Below are 17,149 nucleotides of genomic sequence, written 5' to 3' on the forward strand. Positions count from 1 at the left end.
CCAAAAGTTGGTCACTATCCTCTGCCTTCTCCACGACGACCTGCAGGCCGTGATCCTTACCAACGGATCCATTTCAGACCCAATCCACGTTCGGACCGGGGTCATCACCCCAACCCTCTTCTCAATCTTCCTCGCTGCCATGCTCCATCTCACAGTCAACAAGCTCCCCGTTGGAGTGGAACTAAACTACAGAACCAATGGGAACCTGTTCAATCTTCGTCGTCTCCAGGCCAGGTCCAAGTCCACATCAACCTCTGACGTCGAGCTACAGTAAGCGGACGACGCCTGCATCTGCGCACATGCAGAAGCTGAACTCCAGGACATAGTCGACATATTTACTGAGGCATACGAAAGCATAGGCCTTACGATAAACATCCGTAAGACAAAGGTCCTCCACCAGCCTGTCGCTGCACAGTACTGCCCTCCTCCAGTCATCAAGATCCATGGCGCGGTCCTCGACAAAGTGGACCATTTCCCATACCTCAGGAACCTCTTATCAACAAGAGCAGACGTTGACGACGAGTTTCAACACCACCTCCAGTGTGCCAGTGCAACATTCGGCCGCCTGAGGAGAACAGTGTTTGAAGACCAGGCCCTCAAATCTGCCACCAACCTCATGGTCTACAGGGCTGTAGTAATACCCACCCTCCTGTATGGCTCAGAAACGTGGACCATGTACAGTAGACGCCTCAAGTCGCTGGAGAAATACCATCAATGATGCCCCCGCAAGATCCTACAAATCCCCTGGGAGGACAGATGCACCAACATTAGTGTCTTCGACCAGGCCAACATCCCCAGCATTGAAGTACTGACCACAGTTGATCAGCTCCGCTGGGCAGGCCACATTGTTCGCACGCCAGACATGAGACTCCCAATGCAAGCGCTCCACTCGGAATTCCTTCACGGCAAACGAGCCAAAGGTGGGCAGAGGAAACGTTACAAGGACACCCTCAATGCCTCCCTGATAAAGTGCAACATCCCCACTAGCACCTGAGACTCCCTGGCTAAAGACTGCCCTAAGTGGAGCAAGTGCATCCGGGAGGGCGCTGAGCACCTCGAGTCTCATCGCCGAGAGCATGCAGAAATCAAGTGCAGGCAGTGGAAAGAGCGTGCAGCAAACCTGTTCCACACTCCTTCCCTCAATGCCTATCTGTCCCACCTGTGACAGGGACTGTGGTTCTCGTATTGGACTGTTCAGCCATCTAAGGACTCATTCTAAGAGTGGAAGCAAGTCTTCCTCGATTCCGAGGGACTGTCTATGATGATGAGATGTAAGATTAAAGCATCCCCATCATGTGACTGTGGAGCTCCTATTCAGATCCTGGAGCACATCATTGAGCATTGCCCTCATTGGAAATTTGCAGGCAGTTGTTACACAGGAAGCATTGGCCTGGATATCTGACTTCGAGATCCACAATTCATTTGCTTTGCTACGACGTACGAAAGATGATGATTTTCTGCGGGGGGCTGAGAGCTTGCTGCTGGAACTGGAAGCTGGGAGAGATGGGTGCGGGTTCTGGGGCTGTTGCTCAATCTGTCAGCCCGTGCCAGGCACGTGAGACGCGCCGAGCCGCGATTGGTTGCGGCGCTGGGGATTGTTGTGGTGCCATTGGAGGAGGCGAGGAATGGAGCTGGGATTGGCGAGCGCGGCATCCAATGGGCGGGGGAAGCTGGCTGCGGTCGGAAGCCCGGCAGTTGGGGCTCGGGTCGGGCCCAGTGTGTGCGCTGGCCTGTGAGCTTTGAAGTCAGCGCGGCGGGGGTGGGGGCTGGGCCTAGGCTGTGTGAGTGGCGGGAAAAGGCGGCACAACACGGCACGGCAGCGTCGCCCCGATCTCCAGGCTCTCTGACAGGTACCATGATCCCGGACAGGACACCTGTGGGAAGAGGCGTCTATCACGCTACTGCTGAAGTTGCCAAGGGAGCCCATGTCCCCAATTTCCAAAAGTACAAGGAGCTTTACCTGCAGTCCATACAGAACCCGGAAGGTATCAGTTTGCGTGTGCGGTGCATTATCTCTACTTTTAGTTTTGTTGTTGCATCCTGTAACATTTCACGTTTGCATGGCATGTTGTTGTGTTTTGAGTTGTCTTTTCGAGGAGGCCTGCTTTTAGGTACCGGGGCCTTTACAACACTGCTTTTTGTCGGTGAGGGGCGTGTCCATTTGAATGACTTCAACCATATGGACGAATTTATCTTCGTTTCGGTGTCTTTACTGGCCTGGTACAGTGAGCCACGATGTTGCAACATGAATCAGGTTGAACCAAAGAACAGCGAACGGGTGAAAAGCTGTAAATAAACCATGTTCAGAAAGAGCAAATGGTTGCACATTACCGAAGTCAAACATGCAACTGTATCTTTGGATAAGAAACTAATTGCAGTATAAACACAGATGTTCACCAGCAATTCTATTTCTCACTTTAGCAAGAAAACTTGTCAAAATACACTGTGCTGCATATATTTAAGAAATCTTGTTTTCATTTTGTATGCAGAGTTCTGGGGAAAAATTGCAAAAGAATACTACTGGAAAACCCCCAACACTGGCAGTTTCTTGGATTATAACTTTGATGTGACTAAAGGCAACATTTATATCAAATGGCTGGAAGGTGCTACCACCAACTTATGCTACAATGTCTTGGACAGAAATGTTAATGAGAAAAAACTGGGGGATAAAATTGCATATTACTGGTAAGTGGTGAGTTTGCACCAAGTTGAGATCTTGATGTTAGGATGCTGTTGGAGCCATGGTAATCTTAATTGTATTCTAAAACCATAGAACAGCACATAAGGATGCCATTTGGCCCATTTTGTCTGTGGTGGCTCTTTGTTTGAGCCATTCAAAACTAACCCTATGTCCTACTCTCTCGTAACCTATATTTTCCTCTGCTTCAAATATTAGTCCAATTTTCCTTTTTTGAGATGCAATGGTGTCTGTGTCAGCTACTCTGAGGCAAAGCGTTCCATGCTCTTAAGAACTGTAAATAGATTTCTCAAACTCCCCTCCTCACTCTGACAATTTAAAATTGATGATCCCTTGTCACTGACTCTCAACTAGAGGCAGTAGTTTTATTATACTTAGTTATAAAATCCTTTGTTGGATCTCTTAACTTCCTTTGCTTCATTATGTCAAGTTTCTTTATAGCTATAGTTTCTTGTACCTTGCTGTAAATTACTGAAGGACTCCACTTTTAATTTCAGTATTATACACACTTAGCAAAAATATTCAATTGAATGAGAAGCAGTTTAACCAATGAATATAAGTAGATTTGATAAACTTTGTTACATAGATTATTTTTATAATGCCAGCACTGTTGAAATCCTGTGTTATTGCTTAACTTTTGACACTATTGGACACTGGGAATTGGATACAGGATCACACTTGAACTTTTTGGTTGGTGCAACAATCTGTGAAGTTGGTGCTCTGAATTAATCCCTGCTCAATATATACTGACTTGAGAAAATTTTATGCTGTGTCCTGTTTAAGGACAATGGCATTGAATCTGTGGTCAGCAGCAAAGCAAAGGTGTGCGCTGCTGCCCCTGAGTTATGTTCTGCACAAGGATTTTGCAATCCCTGTGCTGAGAACTCTGTTTTTTCGACTTTGAATTCAATTCAACAAAACATAATGGGGATCCCCTTGTTCGATTGGCTGTGATGTCAACAGGCTGTCTAAACAGCCAATTAAAAGGCAGAATTCTCAGCTAGTGAACAAGAAAGTGGGTAAGCCCTTAAAATTCTAACTTTTCAAAATAGTTAGAGAGCAAAAGAAAGATTGGGGTTCTCACGTGGGGAAACAGCAAGCCTAAAATAAAGATGTACAAACTTTAAAACAAATTTAAAAAATGCTCTGAAAAGTTTCTAAACATTTTTAATTTTTATTAAAATGGACAAATTTTACACTGTACAGAATTAAAATTAGTTTTCCAGGCCCTTAACATTTTTTTAGCAGTCAGTATGCTGTACAAACCCCTGTTACACATAATCCCTTTGGGTCTAACTTTTAGTGGGGAATTACTGCGGAAGAGCCGAAGTTCTCATCAGTTTCAATGATTTACCAGCATTGTGGGGTTGGGGTGGGGGTGGGAACGTTCAGTGCAGCCTGTATCGGAGCTGTCATCGACAGACCACAACGTCAGGATTTCCGTATGTGCTTGCACATGCACCAAATCCCGAAGTTGCGATCAGTTTCCAAGGCAATGTGACGGCTTACTCTGACAGTACACCGCCGTACTGACTGCAAATTCAGGGCCAATCTAATATTAGTGTTGGCCAGACTTTCATGTTGCATTTTGCCCGTAATTCTTACAACAACACTACAGGATTTTTATATTTGTAGCAGCTCTCAATTTTCTCCTGTGGTTTTATATATTGAACCCAGATTGTGGGATGTAAGTTCAGTATAAGTAAGCCATTTGATAACTCCGTCTCGGAATTTTAAAAAGAAAATCAAGATAGAAACTGTGGAAAAGAAAGGAAAATATTTTTCTAGCTCATGGGGAACAGTAGAAGTCATGATTTGTATCAATGAAAGTGTCAGTAATTTGCTGACACTAATGATACATACTATGATATCAGATAACTTGCTTCAGATTTTGATTTTTAAACTATAACAGTTTGTGAACAGAAGTAAATATTTTGATGCTATATTTTAAGCCCATGCAGAAACTTCGGATTCTTGGCACTGACTGCTCTATGGTTTCTTGCACTAAGCTCCCCTTGTTTTATTCCTGTGGAAACTTAAGAGTGATTGTATCTGTTTCTAATCATCCAGCATCTTTCACGTTAATAGACTAGAAGCTGATTGAGGAGACAATAGGGCCAAAATTCAGCTACGCAAGAAAGCTGGCGCACCTATGACTTTTTAACCTGGTTTTACCGTTGGGATCCATGAGGAGGCCTGCCGATTGATTTTTCAGGACTTTGAAATCTTTTTAAAGTGGGACCGGCAATCGGTCATCGTGAGGTTGGGATATCGACGGAAAGGCAGGCTGAGGGGCTGAATTTGGGTCAAAACAAGGACTCTGCCACTGTCACTCAGGTGATGACATCACAGGGAAGCTAGCCAGCAAATATAAATACACGGCAGCCGCGGCAGTGGGCCCTCGCCTTGAAGGGCTGCCGAGCTGCACACACTCCGGATAAAGTGCACCGACAGAAAAAGCTGTCGGGGGCACTGCGCAGCGGGGCAATGATTTTTTTAGTTGAATTTCGCTCTGTCTTTTTCAGGTGAGGGTGAGCGGTGGTGCGCGTTCTGATGACGCGCTTGTGGCGGTCATCAGCACCGGGGCGGAATCGGGCCCAGGCCGAAAAATCCCCAACCTGAATTTGGGTCGGGTCGGCCAGTTGACCACAAAGCGGAGGCCACTGGTTTCCGCAGTAACGGGTCTTTCTGAGACTCTGAATTTCGGCCCCAATGTGTGCAAATCTTTTGAAGGTAACACCCTTCAGTTTGTGTTGCCTCAACTTTTTTTTGTATCTGTGTAGTGATGAAATTATATTTTAAAGTTTTATACTTTTAATTTCTTTTGAGGATTGCTGGGCACTAAAGCCTTAATTTTCCCCAATTATCTGCGCCGTTTTTTTAGGAGTAAATTAAAATTCCAAATTTCCCTGAAGTTCCTGTGCCAGCATAATTCACTTAGGTACGATTTTTTTAGGCTATGATTTTTTTTTTACCACATTGGGGGTGTACCCTGCCACCCGCGCCAATTCTGGCCATTTAAGCAAGTTTGGCCAATTACGATTTTTGTTAAGATGGCGTATGGGGCCGCTCTGACAAACCTTCTGGGCAATTAACAAAATCAGCGCAGGTAAGAGAATCACTGCAGAAAATCCAGTTCCACGGCCGGGACAGCGGCGACAGAGAGGGAGAGCGAGGAGAGGGGGGGAGCATTCGGTCAGGGCTAGGAGCAGCACCGGCTCTGGGGGAGAGAGGCCTTTCGGACCAGGCTATAAGCGGCACTGGGGGAGGGAGACCTTTCGGCCTGGGCTAGGAGCGGCACTGGGGGAGGGAGGCCTTTCGGCCCGGTCTAGGAGCGGCACCGGACACTGGCACGGGGGTGGAGGGGGGCCTTTCCAATTCATACAGTTTACAGGATAGACTTTTGGCACAAAGACTCTTAATATTTTCATGTTGGTATGCTGCTGCCTTAAATAGCTGCAAGGTGCTTGTGCAGGTTGCTGTGAGCTGGCCAGAATGTCTTGTACGTTTCAGTTTCCAGCCTCGGCCCGCAGTGTCTCCCTTGTTATCCTGGCAACCCGATCTTTTTGGCGCACATCTTGGGCTCCACCCACAGAGCGTAAGGACCATGTGTGCCGAGCTACATTCACAAGTTAAAACGGGGAAACTTTCAATTTTTTTGGTGTAGTTGGGCCCCGCAAAAATGGATGTAGCTCTTCAGATACGCCAAAAACTGGCTTTGGGAAAAATTGAGCCCCAGGTCTGTGCATGTGTATGTGGGTTTTTTTTTACACCGATGCACTTTTTGAGACTTTACTTTCAATTTCAAAACTTCTCTAATTTGACTTGAGTGAGGGCTATAATTCTGATTGGTATGAGACAACAAATTTCATACTGATTTCATATAGTTCGAGGAACATTATTGGGGATATAAAGGAAACCATACCACAGAAATAACCTGTGTCATAAATATCCTAAAAGTGGTCTGTTTTTATAGTAATGCCAACTAGCAATCATGAGACAAACTCTTAAAAATCATGCGATTTGGGAAGATACCAGTTGCTAATTTTTTTAAACATGAACCAATATGGATTGACAGTTCATTTATAAATCTCAGTCGTGGCTTTATTTTTATTCCCTAATGGGTCACAGCTCTTTACAAAACCTATGGGCCTGAAATCGCACCCGTTGGAGTCCCTGCAAGTTCCGGGTTTAGGTATGCGAAGCGCATGCGCCTAAACCTGGAACTTGTGATCTGTCAAGAATTCTCTTGACCGATCCACCTCATCCGAAACTACAGGGCCTTCGCGGGCGGGGAGTTGGGCTATTTGCTCAACGGATTCCCTTCAAATTCTTACGACTGAAAAAAGCAGGTGTAAGGCCTGCTTTTATCAGCGTAAAACTTTTAAAGTAAAATAATTTAGACATTTAAAATCCTGTTAAATAAGGTAAGTTTATTTTCAGACCCTTAAAATATGTAAATTTATTTTTCAAAAATTTACATTTTTTTAAAATTAATTAAATTCCATTTTTATTATTTTGAAATGTGATTTTTTTTTTGTGTTTTTGGGGTTATTCCCATTCATACTTATGGTGGTTCCATATATATGCTCTGATAGGTTGGGCTGGCCCATGTGATCCCATTAATATGTAGTTAACCCTTATGCTCCTAGGATACATGTGCGTCTATGAAGGCCTTCGCGGTGAGGCCCAGGACCACGAGCCTCCGAACCTCCCGGGCCACCAGTACTTTGTTGGAAATGTTTACGGTCGGAGACATGCGCCTGCGGGAAGCCTCCGACCGCAAATTCTGGGCCATTATTACTGCATCAGAAAATGCTTTACAAAAATCCTTTTTTAAAAATAAAATCCTGCCTGTAATCACCAGCCTTCACCTGGTGCCCAACCCGACCACCACACAATGCAGTCGCTGCAGCTGCCAACCAAAGATATATTTTGTGGGAACAAAATCCAAAATACCTTCCCGAGGAGACAGGAGTCGCGATCAGTGTCGGCAGTTCACCCCGAGTATGCCAATGTGGCCCAAGGACCGATCTCTATCCTCTAAATAAATATTTTTGTTTTACTGACTTAATATGAAATTTGTTGCTGGTGCTGAGCAACAATTCCCAATTCCAATGTTGGAAACGCTCAGCAGGTCAGGTAGCATCTGTGCGGAGAGAGAAATAGAGTTAACGCTTCAGCATGCTGACCTTTCATCAGAACTGGTCATCGACCTGAACTGTTAACTCTGTTTCTCACTCCACCTGCTGAGTGCTTGCCAACATTTTCTGTTCTTAATCTCACAGTTCCAGCATTCGCAGTTTTTGGTTTGCTTGTTTGTGGGATCTTAAAAGCACAATAATCCCTCCCCTCCAAGAAAGGTTATACATGGCAACTTTGCAGATGGAAATCAGAAAAGCAACATCTACATTGTGGAAGGGAATAAAGTTGTAAAATGATGAAACTAAGAGACCGTGAATCTCCTGCATTAGGAGTGAGTCACTGTTGGTTTAAATATGTGACTCACTGAAATGCCACTGATGATTAATCACCACTTCATGTACTGCAAAGGGCTGTAATCCACCTCTCTCCTTGATGATAAACCCGACGGCCACCATTGCCCCGAATCCATTTGAACCTTTTGGTCCTTGCCACAAGCGTGGCCCAGCCGCCTGCGGTTCAAAGTGCCGGATACCAAGCACCGAGGAGTACGGCGTCCTTCTGTCCCAAACTTAAGCGTAGCGCAGGACTGTTTCGCACAGACCTTGCGGAGGACCACCTCAGTTGCGTTACCTGCTCCTTCAAGGTCTGTTGTCCAGCTCCGCTGCCACTAACATGGTGCGTACCGGCCGAGAAAGCGGACAAACGTCAGCGGCACTGCTGCGTTTACCACTGTGCATGCGCGGCCAGGCCGAGGAGACGGTGGCTGAAAGAAGCAAAAAAAATCAGGTGAACAGTTGGATTTTACCAGTGACGATGCTGGAAGTGGAGGACAAATTGCTGTTTGGATGGTGAAAGTGGCAGTGTGCAGGTAGGGTACAGTGTATTTTTGGTTATTTTTGGCAGAGTACCTGAAGTAAAAAAAAATCATTGACTTTTATGAGTAAAATCACGAGATCGTGAGTTGGGGTGCATTTCCATTAAAAATCGCGAGTGTTGGCAAATCGATTTTTATCACTTGAGAAAAATAAAAATCTTCGACAGTAAAACTCTCGTTAACCCGGACTATTTGGGGATTTGGCAACTCCGGGTAAACTAATTTTCCGATAGGGCGAGTTTACATGAATCGGCAAAACAATTAAAAGAAGAAACAATCACTTTTACCTTAGGCCAGCATTACTTACCTCGCTGCAGTTGGTATAGGTTGGACCGCCCGTATTTACAGGCGGTCTCTGCGTCGGGCGGGACTCAAAAAGCGGACCGGTGTGGCAGTCAGGAGCATTGCACACCGGCACAGCTGTTCCGGGTGGTACTGCTCAGCGTCACCGCAAAAGCGGCCCCGGGGAGCTGACCGCCCACCCAGGAGACCTCACCGTCGTCATTGTTGCCCCTCCGGGACAGAAAATGGAGCGTGAAAGGCCGGAAGATCTGCCCCATGGAGTGCTAGGTGGTTAATCATGATTCAGTAAGAAGGTAAGTACAATGTATTGTTTGCACAGCTTAAAGCAAATAATAATGTTCACTGCTGCTTGTATTTGTTATGTAGCCAATGATCCTCTCATTTTTGCTTAGTTGCCGAATCTCGCAATATTTTAAATTCCGTTGTGGCGGGTTTTCCATTAAATTCGTATTGGGTAAACGAGATTACAGTGTTTCCTATGTCCCCAATATTAATGGGGAGGTGAAATGAAATTGTAATAGTTATAAGCCAGAAGAAGAAACAGATCAATTGGAACAGATCTGTGGAGGAATGAGCTGGATAATAATGAAGCCTTATTGCTTTAGCATATAGCAGCATTAGGAACCATGTTGGGAATTAACAAATAATTAGAGACTCCAAAGACGTGAAGATTGCTATTGAGAAGCAGCACTTAAGACTGGTGGGAAGTAGAGTAAGATGTGGAATCAATTTATTTAATTAGGTTTGCTGCTATTGGCATTTAGTTTGTGTGCATGTGCGTATATATGTGCTCCCTGAGGCCAGGATAAACCTTACACTGTTTACTGCTTTGTTTAAAAAAACAAACGGTGACAGAAGTCCCAGTCGAGAAGCAAACAACTGGTGAATAGTGGAGTTGGTACTTGTGGAATGCATTGATGAAGTTGGAAGATTGAGTTCATATCTCACTACCACTTCTCTCGATCCCTCCATGGCCCCTAAATTGTCAGATTGCTTGTCCGACATCCAGTTCTGGATGAGCAGAAATTTTCTCCAATTGAATATTGGGAAGACCGAAGCCATTGTTTTCGGTCCCCGCCATAAACTCCTCTCCCTAGCCACTGTCTCCATCCCTCTTCCCCAATTTCTGTCTGAGGCTGAACCAGACTGTTCGCAATCTTGGTGTCATATTTGACCCTAAAATAAGCTTTCGACCACACATCCGCAGCATAACTAAAACCGCTGATTTCCACCTCTGTAACATTGCCTGTCTCCGCCCTTGCCTCAGCTCATCTGCTGCTGAAGCCCCCATCCATACGTTTGTTACCTCTAGACTTGACTATTCCAACGCTCCCCTGGCTGACCTCTCATATTCTACCCTATGTAAACTAGAGATGATCCAAAACTCAGCTGCCCGTGTCCTAACTCGCACCAAGTCCTGTTCACCCATCACACCTGTACTCGCTGACCTACATTGCCTCCCGGTTAAGCAATGTCTCGATTTCAAAATTCTCATCCTTTTCAAATCCCTCCATGGCCTCGCCCCTTCCTATCTCTGTAATCTTCTCCAGACCCACAACACCGCCCCCCCCCCCCCCCCCCCCCACCGAGATGTCTGCACTCCTTTAATTCTGCCCTCTTGAGCATCCCTGATTATAATCGCTCAACCATTGGTGGCCGTGCATTCTGTTGCCTAGGCCTCAAACTCTGGAACTCCCTGCCTTAACCTCTCCGCCTCTCTTTCCTCCTTCAAGACGCTCTTTATAACCTTCCTCTTTCCTGCGGTAATTTTTACTTGTGCGGCTCGGTGTCAATTTTTTGTCTTGGGAACGTTTCACTATGTTAAAGGTGCTATACAAATACAAGTTGTTACTGAAGTATGTTGCTGAACCTGTGGTACTACAAGTTAAGGTGGTCCCTTAGAGGACGAAACCGGGAAATTAGTAATAGGGAATATGGAGATGGCAGAAACTCTGAACAAATATTTTGTATCAGTCTTTACAGTAGAGGACACTAACAATATTCCGACAGTGGATAGTCTAGGGGCTATAGGGGGAGAGGAGGTGATACTCAGTAAGATAATGGGACTAAAGGCAGATAAATCCCCTGGATCTGATGGCTTGCATCCTAGGGTCTTAAGAGAAGTAGCGGCAGGGATTGTGGATGCATTGGTTGTAATTTACCAAAATTCCCTGGATTCTGGGGAGGTCCCAGCAGATTGGAAAACTGCAAATGTAACGCCACTATTTAAAAAAGGAGGCAGACAAAAAGCAGGAAACTATAGACCAGTTAGCCTAACATCTGTGGGTGGGAAAATGTTGGAGTCCATTATTAAAAAAGCAGTAGCAGGACATTTGGAAAATTCGGTCGAGCAGAGTCGGCATGGATTTATGATGGGGAAGTCATGTTTGACAAATTTACTGGAGTTCTTTGAGGATGTATCGAACAGGGTGGATAAAGGGGAACCCAGTCGATGTGATGACTTCCAGAAGGCATTTGACAAGGTGCCTGCACAAGATAAAAATTCACGGGGTTGGGGGTAATATATTAGCATGGATAGAGGATTGGGTAACTAACAGAAAACAGAGTCGGGATAAATGGTTCATTTTCTGGTTGGCAATCAGTAACTAGTGGGGTGCCGCAGGGATCAGTACTCAGACCCCAACCATTTACAATCTATATTAACATAGAAACATAGAAAATAGGTACAGGAGTAGGCCATTCGACCCTTCGAGCCTGCACCGCCATTCAATGAGTTCATGGCTGAACATGCAACTTCAGTACCCCATTCCTGCTTTCTCGCCATACCCCTTGATCCCCCTAGTAGTAAGGACTACATCTAACTCACTTTTGAATATATTTAGTGAATTGGCCTCAACAACTTTCTGTGGTAGAGAATTCCACAGGTTCACCACTCTCTGGGTGAAGAAGTTTCTCCTCATCTCGGCCCTAAATGGCTTACCCCTTATCCTTAGACTGTGACCCCTGGTTCTGGACTTTCCCAACATTGGGAACATTCTTCCTGCATCTAACCTGTCTAAACCCGTCAGAATTTTAAACGTTTCTATGAGGTCCCCTCTCATTCTTCTGAATCCAGTGAATACAAGCCCAGTTGATCCAGTCTTTCTTGATAGATCAGTCCCACCATCCCGGGAATCAGTCTGGTGAACCTTCGCTGCACTCCCTCAATAGCAAGAATGTCCTTCCTCAAGTTAGGAGACCAAAACTGTACACAATACTCCAGGTGTGGCCTCACCAAGACCCTATACAACTGTAGCAACACCTCCCTGCCCCTGTACTCAAATACCCTCGCTATGAAGGCCAACATGCCATTTGCTTTCTTAACCGCCTGCTGTACCTGCAAGCCAACGTTCAATGACTGATGTACCATGACACCCAGGTCTCGTTGCACCTCCCCTTTTCCTAATCTGTCACCATTCAGATAATAGTCTGTCTGTCTTTTTTTTTACCACCAAAGTGGATAACCTCACATTTATCCACATTATACTTCATCTGCCATGCATTTGCCCAATCACCTAACCTATCCAAGTCACTCTGCAGCCTCATAGCATCCTCCTCGCAGCTCACACTGCCACCCAACTTAGTGTCATCCACAAATTTGGAGATACTACATTTAATCCCCTTGTCTAAATCATTAATGTACAGTGTAAACAGCTGGGGCCCCAGCACAGAACCTTGCGGTACCCCACCTGCCATTCTGAAAAGCTTCCTGTCTGACAACCAGTTCTCAATCCACGTCAGCACACTACCCCCAATCCCATGTGCTTTAACTTTGCTCATTAATCTCTTGTGTGGGACCTTGTCGAAAGCCGTCTGAAAGTCCAAAAACACCACATCAACTGGTTCTCCCTTGTCCACTCTACTGGAAACATCCTCAAAAAATTCCAGAAGATTTGTCAAGCATGATTTCCCTTTCACAAATCCATGCTGACTTGGACCTATCATGTCACCTCTTTCCAAATGCAGGGAAGTCTTACTACAGCTATATAAGGTATTGGTGAGGCCACACCTGGAATACTGCGTGCAGTTTTGGTTTCCATATTTACAAAAGGATATATTTGCTTTGGAGACAGTACAGAAAAGGTTCACTCGATTGAATTCTGTGGATGAGGGGGTTGACTTATGAGGAACGAGTGAGTAGGTTGGGCCTCTACTCATTGGAATTCAGAAGAATGAGAGGTGATCTTATCGAGACATATAAGATTATGAGGGGGCTTGACAAGGTGGATGCAGAGAGGATGTTTCCACTGATGGGAGACTCGAACTAGAGGACATGATCTTAGAATAAGGGGCCGCCCATTTAAAACAGAGATGAGAAATTTCTTCTCTCTCTGAGGGTTGTGAATCTGTGGAATTTGCTGCCTCAGAGAGCTGTGGAAGCTGGGACATTGAATAAATTTAAGACAGAAATAGACAGTTTCTTAATTGATAAGGGGTTATGGGGAGTGGGCAGGGAAGTGGAGCTGAATCCTTGATCAGATCAGCCATGATCTTATTGAATGGCTGAGCAGGCTCGAGGGGCTGTATGGCCAACTCCTGTTCTTTTATTTTTAAAAACAAAATTACCTCAATTGCACGTATTCATACAGGTGTGGCCAGGCTTGCTTGCAAGCTGGTGGTGTTGAATAAATGGAGAAGCTGAACAAATGCTGTTTGAGCAGGAGAGAACAACCAGTGTAGATGATGAAGATATGTAACTACTAGTCGTAGTGGTATAGGCAGTCCCTTGTGTCATGGTCAATCTTTGCCACTGGACCAAGACCTAGCTAGAGGTGGCTAGATTGAGGTTTTGGAAGAGAATTCGAGTGCACAGTGTAATGGCTGAAGGCTATGCCACTAAAGTTGGAGCTGGGGAAAAGATGGAAGGGGAGGATTATGCACAGTAGTCCAGAGTCAGAATAGTGGAGGATGAAAACTTGGTGTGGGACTGGAGGAGGTTATAAAGATGAGATGGAGTGAGCTATGGAAAGGGCTAGTATCCCTGGAGCACAAGTGAGAACTGTTGCCCTCCACAAAGGGTAGTCTCCTCCAGCCCTATGCCCAGCTTTTATCTTCTAGCTCTGGCCTAAAGCACATTTCCCCACTTCAGCAAAGCGAATGTTGAGAAGTTGTTAATGAATTGCTTTCACACTTCAGCTTGTACACAGGAGAACTTTCCTGCATTATGTTTTATAACGCACAGCCAGTCTTCCTGTAACCTGGCTGTCCTGTGAGGGCCCAACTTTCCAGGCTGATTATATTATGATCTCACTTACCCAGATGTTCTCCCACTGAAACACACTCCACTTGCTCAACTTCCTTCCCCAAAACTAGATCCAGCACTGCTTCCTTCCTCAGTGGGCAAGAAACATACTGATTAAGGAAGTTCTCCTGTTCTCATTTTAGGAATTCTTCACCCTCCTTGCCTTTTACTCTGTTTTATCCCCAATCTATATTGGGGTAATTCAAGTCCCCCTGCTATTACTGTTGTATTATTTTTACATTTCTCAGAAATGTACCTACAGATTTTCTCTTTCTCCTTCTCACTATTTTGGAGTCTCTAGTAAAAAGCCCAGCAAAGTAACCACTCCTTTTCTGTTCCTTAACCCTAACCAAATAGATTCAAACTTTGAACCCTCTAGTATGCCATCCCTCTGTATAACTGTAATATTATCTTTGATCAGTACTGCCATCCACTCTCCTATCTTTTTTCCTTTCCTGCCCGTGTTTAAGCCAGGTCTCCGTTATAGCCGCTATATCATAACCCAACTTGCACGTCAACCTTATTTGTAACACTCCTCGCATTATCACATACTCATTCCAATACCATGCTAGTCTGCTTTGCTTTTTTCCCTCCATCTAATTCCTGCTCTTTCTGCTTTGTCCTGTTGCCGTTTGTCTATTCCTCCTAGTTTTCTGTGCACCTCCTCTCTCCTCTCCTGCTGCGTCCTCTTGCCCCTCCCCCTATCAGATTAGTTTAAGTCCTCCCCCACAGCACTGGTTAACCTCCCTGCAACAACAGAGATTAGAACCTTTTGAGTTCCTGTTCTGCAATCATTTTGCTAGCTCCTTAAACAACGCCTGTAGGACCTCAACACTTTTCCTACCAATGTCACTGGTTCCAACATGGACCACAATCTCTGGCTGCTCCCCTTCCCCTCGCAGAATGTCCTTCACCTGCTCAGTGATACCTTTTGATGGACAATGTAAAAGTAGCATTTTGTGATTGCTACAAACTCTGCAGTGATCAGGACTTTGTGATTGCCAGACAGTCATCAGTGTTTGAAATTAAAAACTAAAAATACTGGAACCACACAGTAGGTCAGGGGCCATCTGTGAAGAGAGAAACATGGGATTAATGTTTCAGGCCAATTACCTTTCTTCAGAACTGCAAGATATTAAAATGTGGACAGCTTATAAACAGATACAGAGCCAGACATTTCTGTCATTTAATTATCCTTGCCCTCCGCCCAATTACAGGCCTCCATTTTTCTGTTACTGCCCCCTCGTCCCAGCAGTATCTGTGTGCATTTCAGATTTTCCAGCATCTGGACTGGAGAATTTTGGCTATGAGGAAAGATTGGAGATGCTGGGTCTGTTTTCTTTGGAACAGAGGAGGCTGAGGAGAGACCTGATTTGAGGTGTATAAAATTATGAGAGGCCTGGGTAGAGTGGATAGGAAGGACCTATTCCCCTTGGCAGAGCGCTCAACAACCAGGGGGCATAGATTTAAAGTAATTGTGGGGAGGTTTAGAGGAGATATGAGGGGAAATATCTTCACCCAGAGGGTGGTAGCGACAGGAACCCTCACCACATTTAAAAGATAGTTGGATGTGCACTTAAAGTGCCGTAATCTACAGGGCTACGGGCCAAAGTGGGATTAGGCGGGATAGCTCTTGGTCGGCCGGTGCGGACACGATGGGCCAAAATAGCCTCCTTCCATGCTGTAACTTTCTATGATCTACAGTATTTGCTGTCTGTTTTAGTCACTCGTGTTGCTGGGTAATTGTCGTCTGGTGAGAAAGTATCCTAGATTAATTGCTGTGCCATTTTTGTTTGAATAATATAGTTGATATAACTAATATACTGTCACTAGTATTTACCAAATGGCAACACAAAGCTCTACTAAATTTATTGTCTGTGATTTGACGGGTGAAGGACTGATGCATTTTGTTGAATGTTACCAAAGCCCACCTACTGATTGGCCACTGAACACTTGACTTCGTGTCTTTTATTTGCTTTGCACCTTTATGGGAGCAAACTGATGATAGAATCCATTATGCTTTATCATACTATGGGGGAGAAGTTTGGTTGCATACGGACACTAAAAGGTTTGCAGCCACGAGCGTCGACATTCGCACCGCTCGGCAAATTCAGTGTGCCGGCACTGGCGGCGCTGAGGAATATCGCCCGGGAGCGTAGTGCCGGTGTGCAATGCCCCTGGTATTGACATGGATGCAACATTGGTTTGTGCGACACCCGTAATGACACCGTCAGAGAATGCTAGCATAAAGAGCTGTCCTGGGGCGCTAAGGGAAGGAATGACTGCATGAGGTAAGTGTGATTATTTTTTTTTTGCGATTAAATCTTTTTGGGGTGAGTAATGTATAAGGAATGTTTTTTATGATTTTTTTTTTGTTGCAGGGAAGCCTCTCTTTGATTGCTACAATGCCAGCTCTTTAGCATGGGATATTCAGTTGCTCACCCGACTTAGTGCTCAAGAGAAGTGTGGAACGCTTCCCTTAACGCTCCGCTCCACACTCAGGACGCAAAAACTGAACTTTGCTGTTTCTGTCGCTAAAAGATTTCCGGGGCTAAATTAAGCGTCCACCCGACATTAATGCCTGAGAAACTCTCCAACCAAATTTTCTAGTCCAAATCTCATATCAACCAGACACTCCCTAAGCAAACCAGATTTGTATTGGAGACTCAGAAATCTCATTAAGTCTGAGATTGGAGCATACAGGTGAGTGTAGGTTTGTCACGGAGCAAAATACTGTGTGCATTGACGATATAGGGCTGTTAGTTTAATCCTGGCTTTCCCAGGAGGCAGGTACTTGGTCATGTCAAAATGACTAAGAACAGGCCAATACATACTACAAGCAAATGTTGCATCCCTGCCTGCGTTCCTTCAGATTAATGATGCTGGG

The 17,149-nt window shown here is 45.1% G+C and overlaps 1 protein-coding gene across 6 annotated transcripts in view; it reads left to right on the plus strand.

Annotated features, from left to right (window-relative positions):
- acss2 (acyl-CoA synthetase short chain family member 2) overlaps positions 1 to 17,149 on the plus strand; it is a 115,639-nt gene that overhangs the window by 14,786 nt on the left and 83,704 nt on the right. For 2 of the 6 annotated variants that reach the window (XM_070896207.1, XM_070896208.1), the window contains exons 1-2: positions 1,694 to 1,985; positions 2,490 to 2,685. The exons of 1 other annotated variant lie outside the window; for it this stretch is intronic. In XM_070896207.1, coding sequence (XP_070752308.1) covers positions 1,856 to 1,985; positions 2,490 to 2,685 — 326 coding nt within the window. In that variant the 5' untranslated portion in view covers positions 1,694 to 1,855. Of the gene's footprint in view, positions 1 to 1,693; positions 1,986 to 2,489; positions 2,686 to 9,294; positions 9,314 to 17,149 lie in introns of those variants that run through there. 3 more of the 6 variants (XM_070896212.1, XM_070896209.1, XM_070896210.1) reach the window with 3 other exon arrangements.

The sequence above is a fragment of the Pristiophorus japonicus genome, chromosome 12, assembly GCF_044704955.1.
Source record: "Pristiophorus japonicus isolate sPriJap1 chromosome 12, sPriJap1.hap1, whole genome shotgun sequence".
NCBI classification, from domain to species: Eukaryota; Metazoa; Chordata; class Chondrichthyes; family Pristiophoridae; genus Pristiophorus; species Pristiophorus japonicus.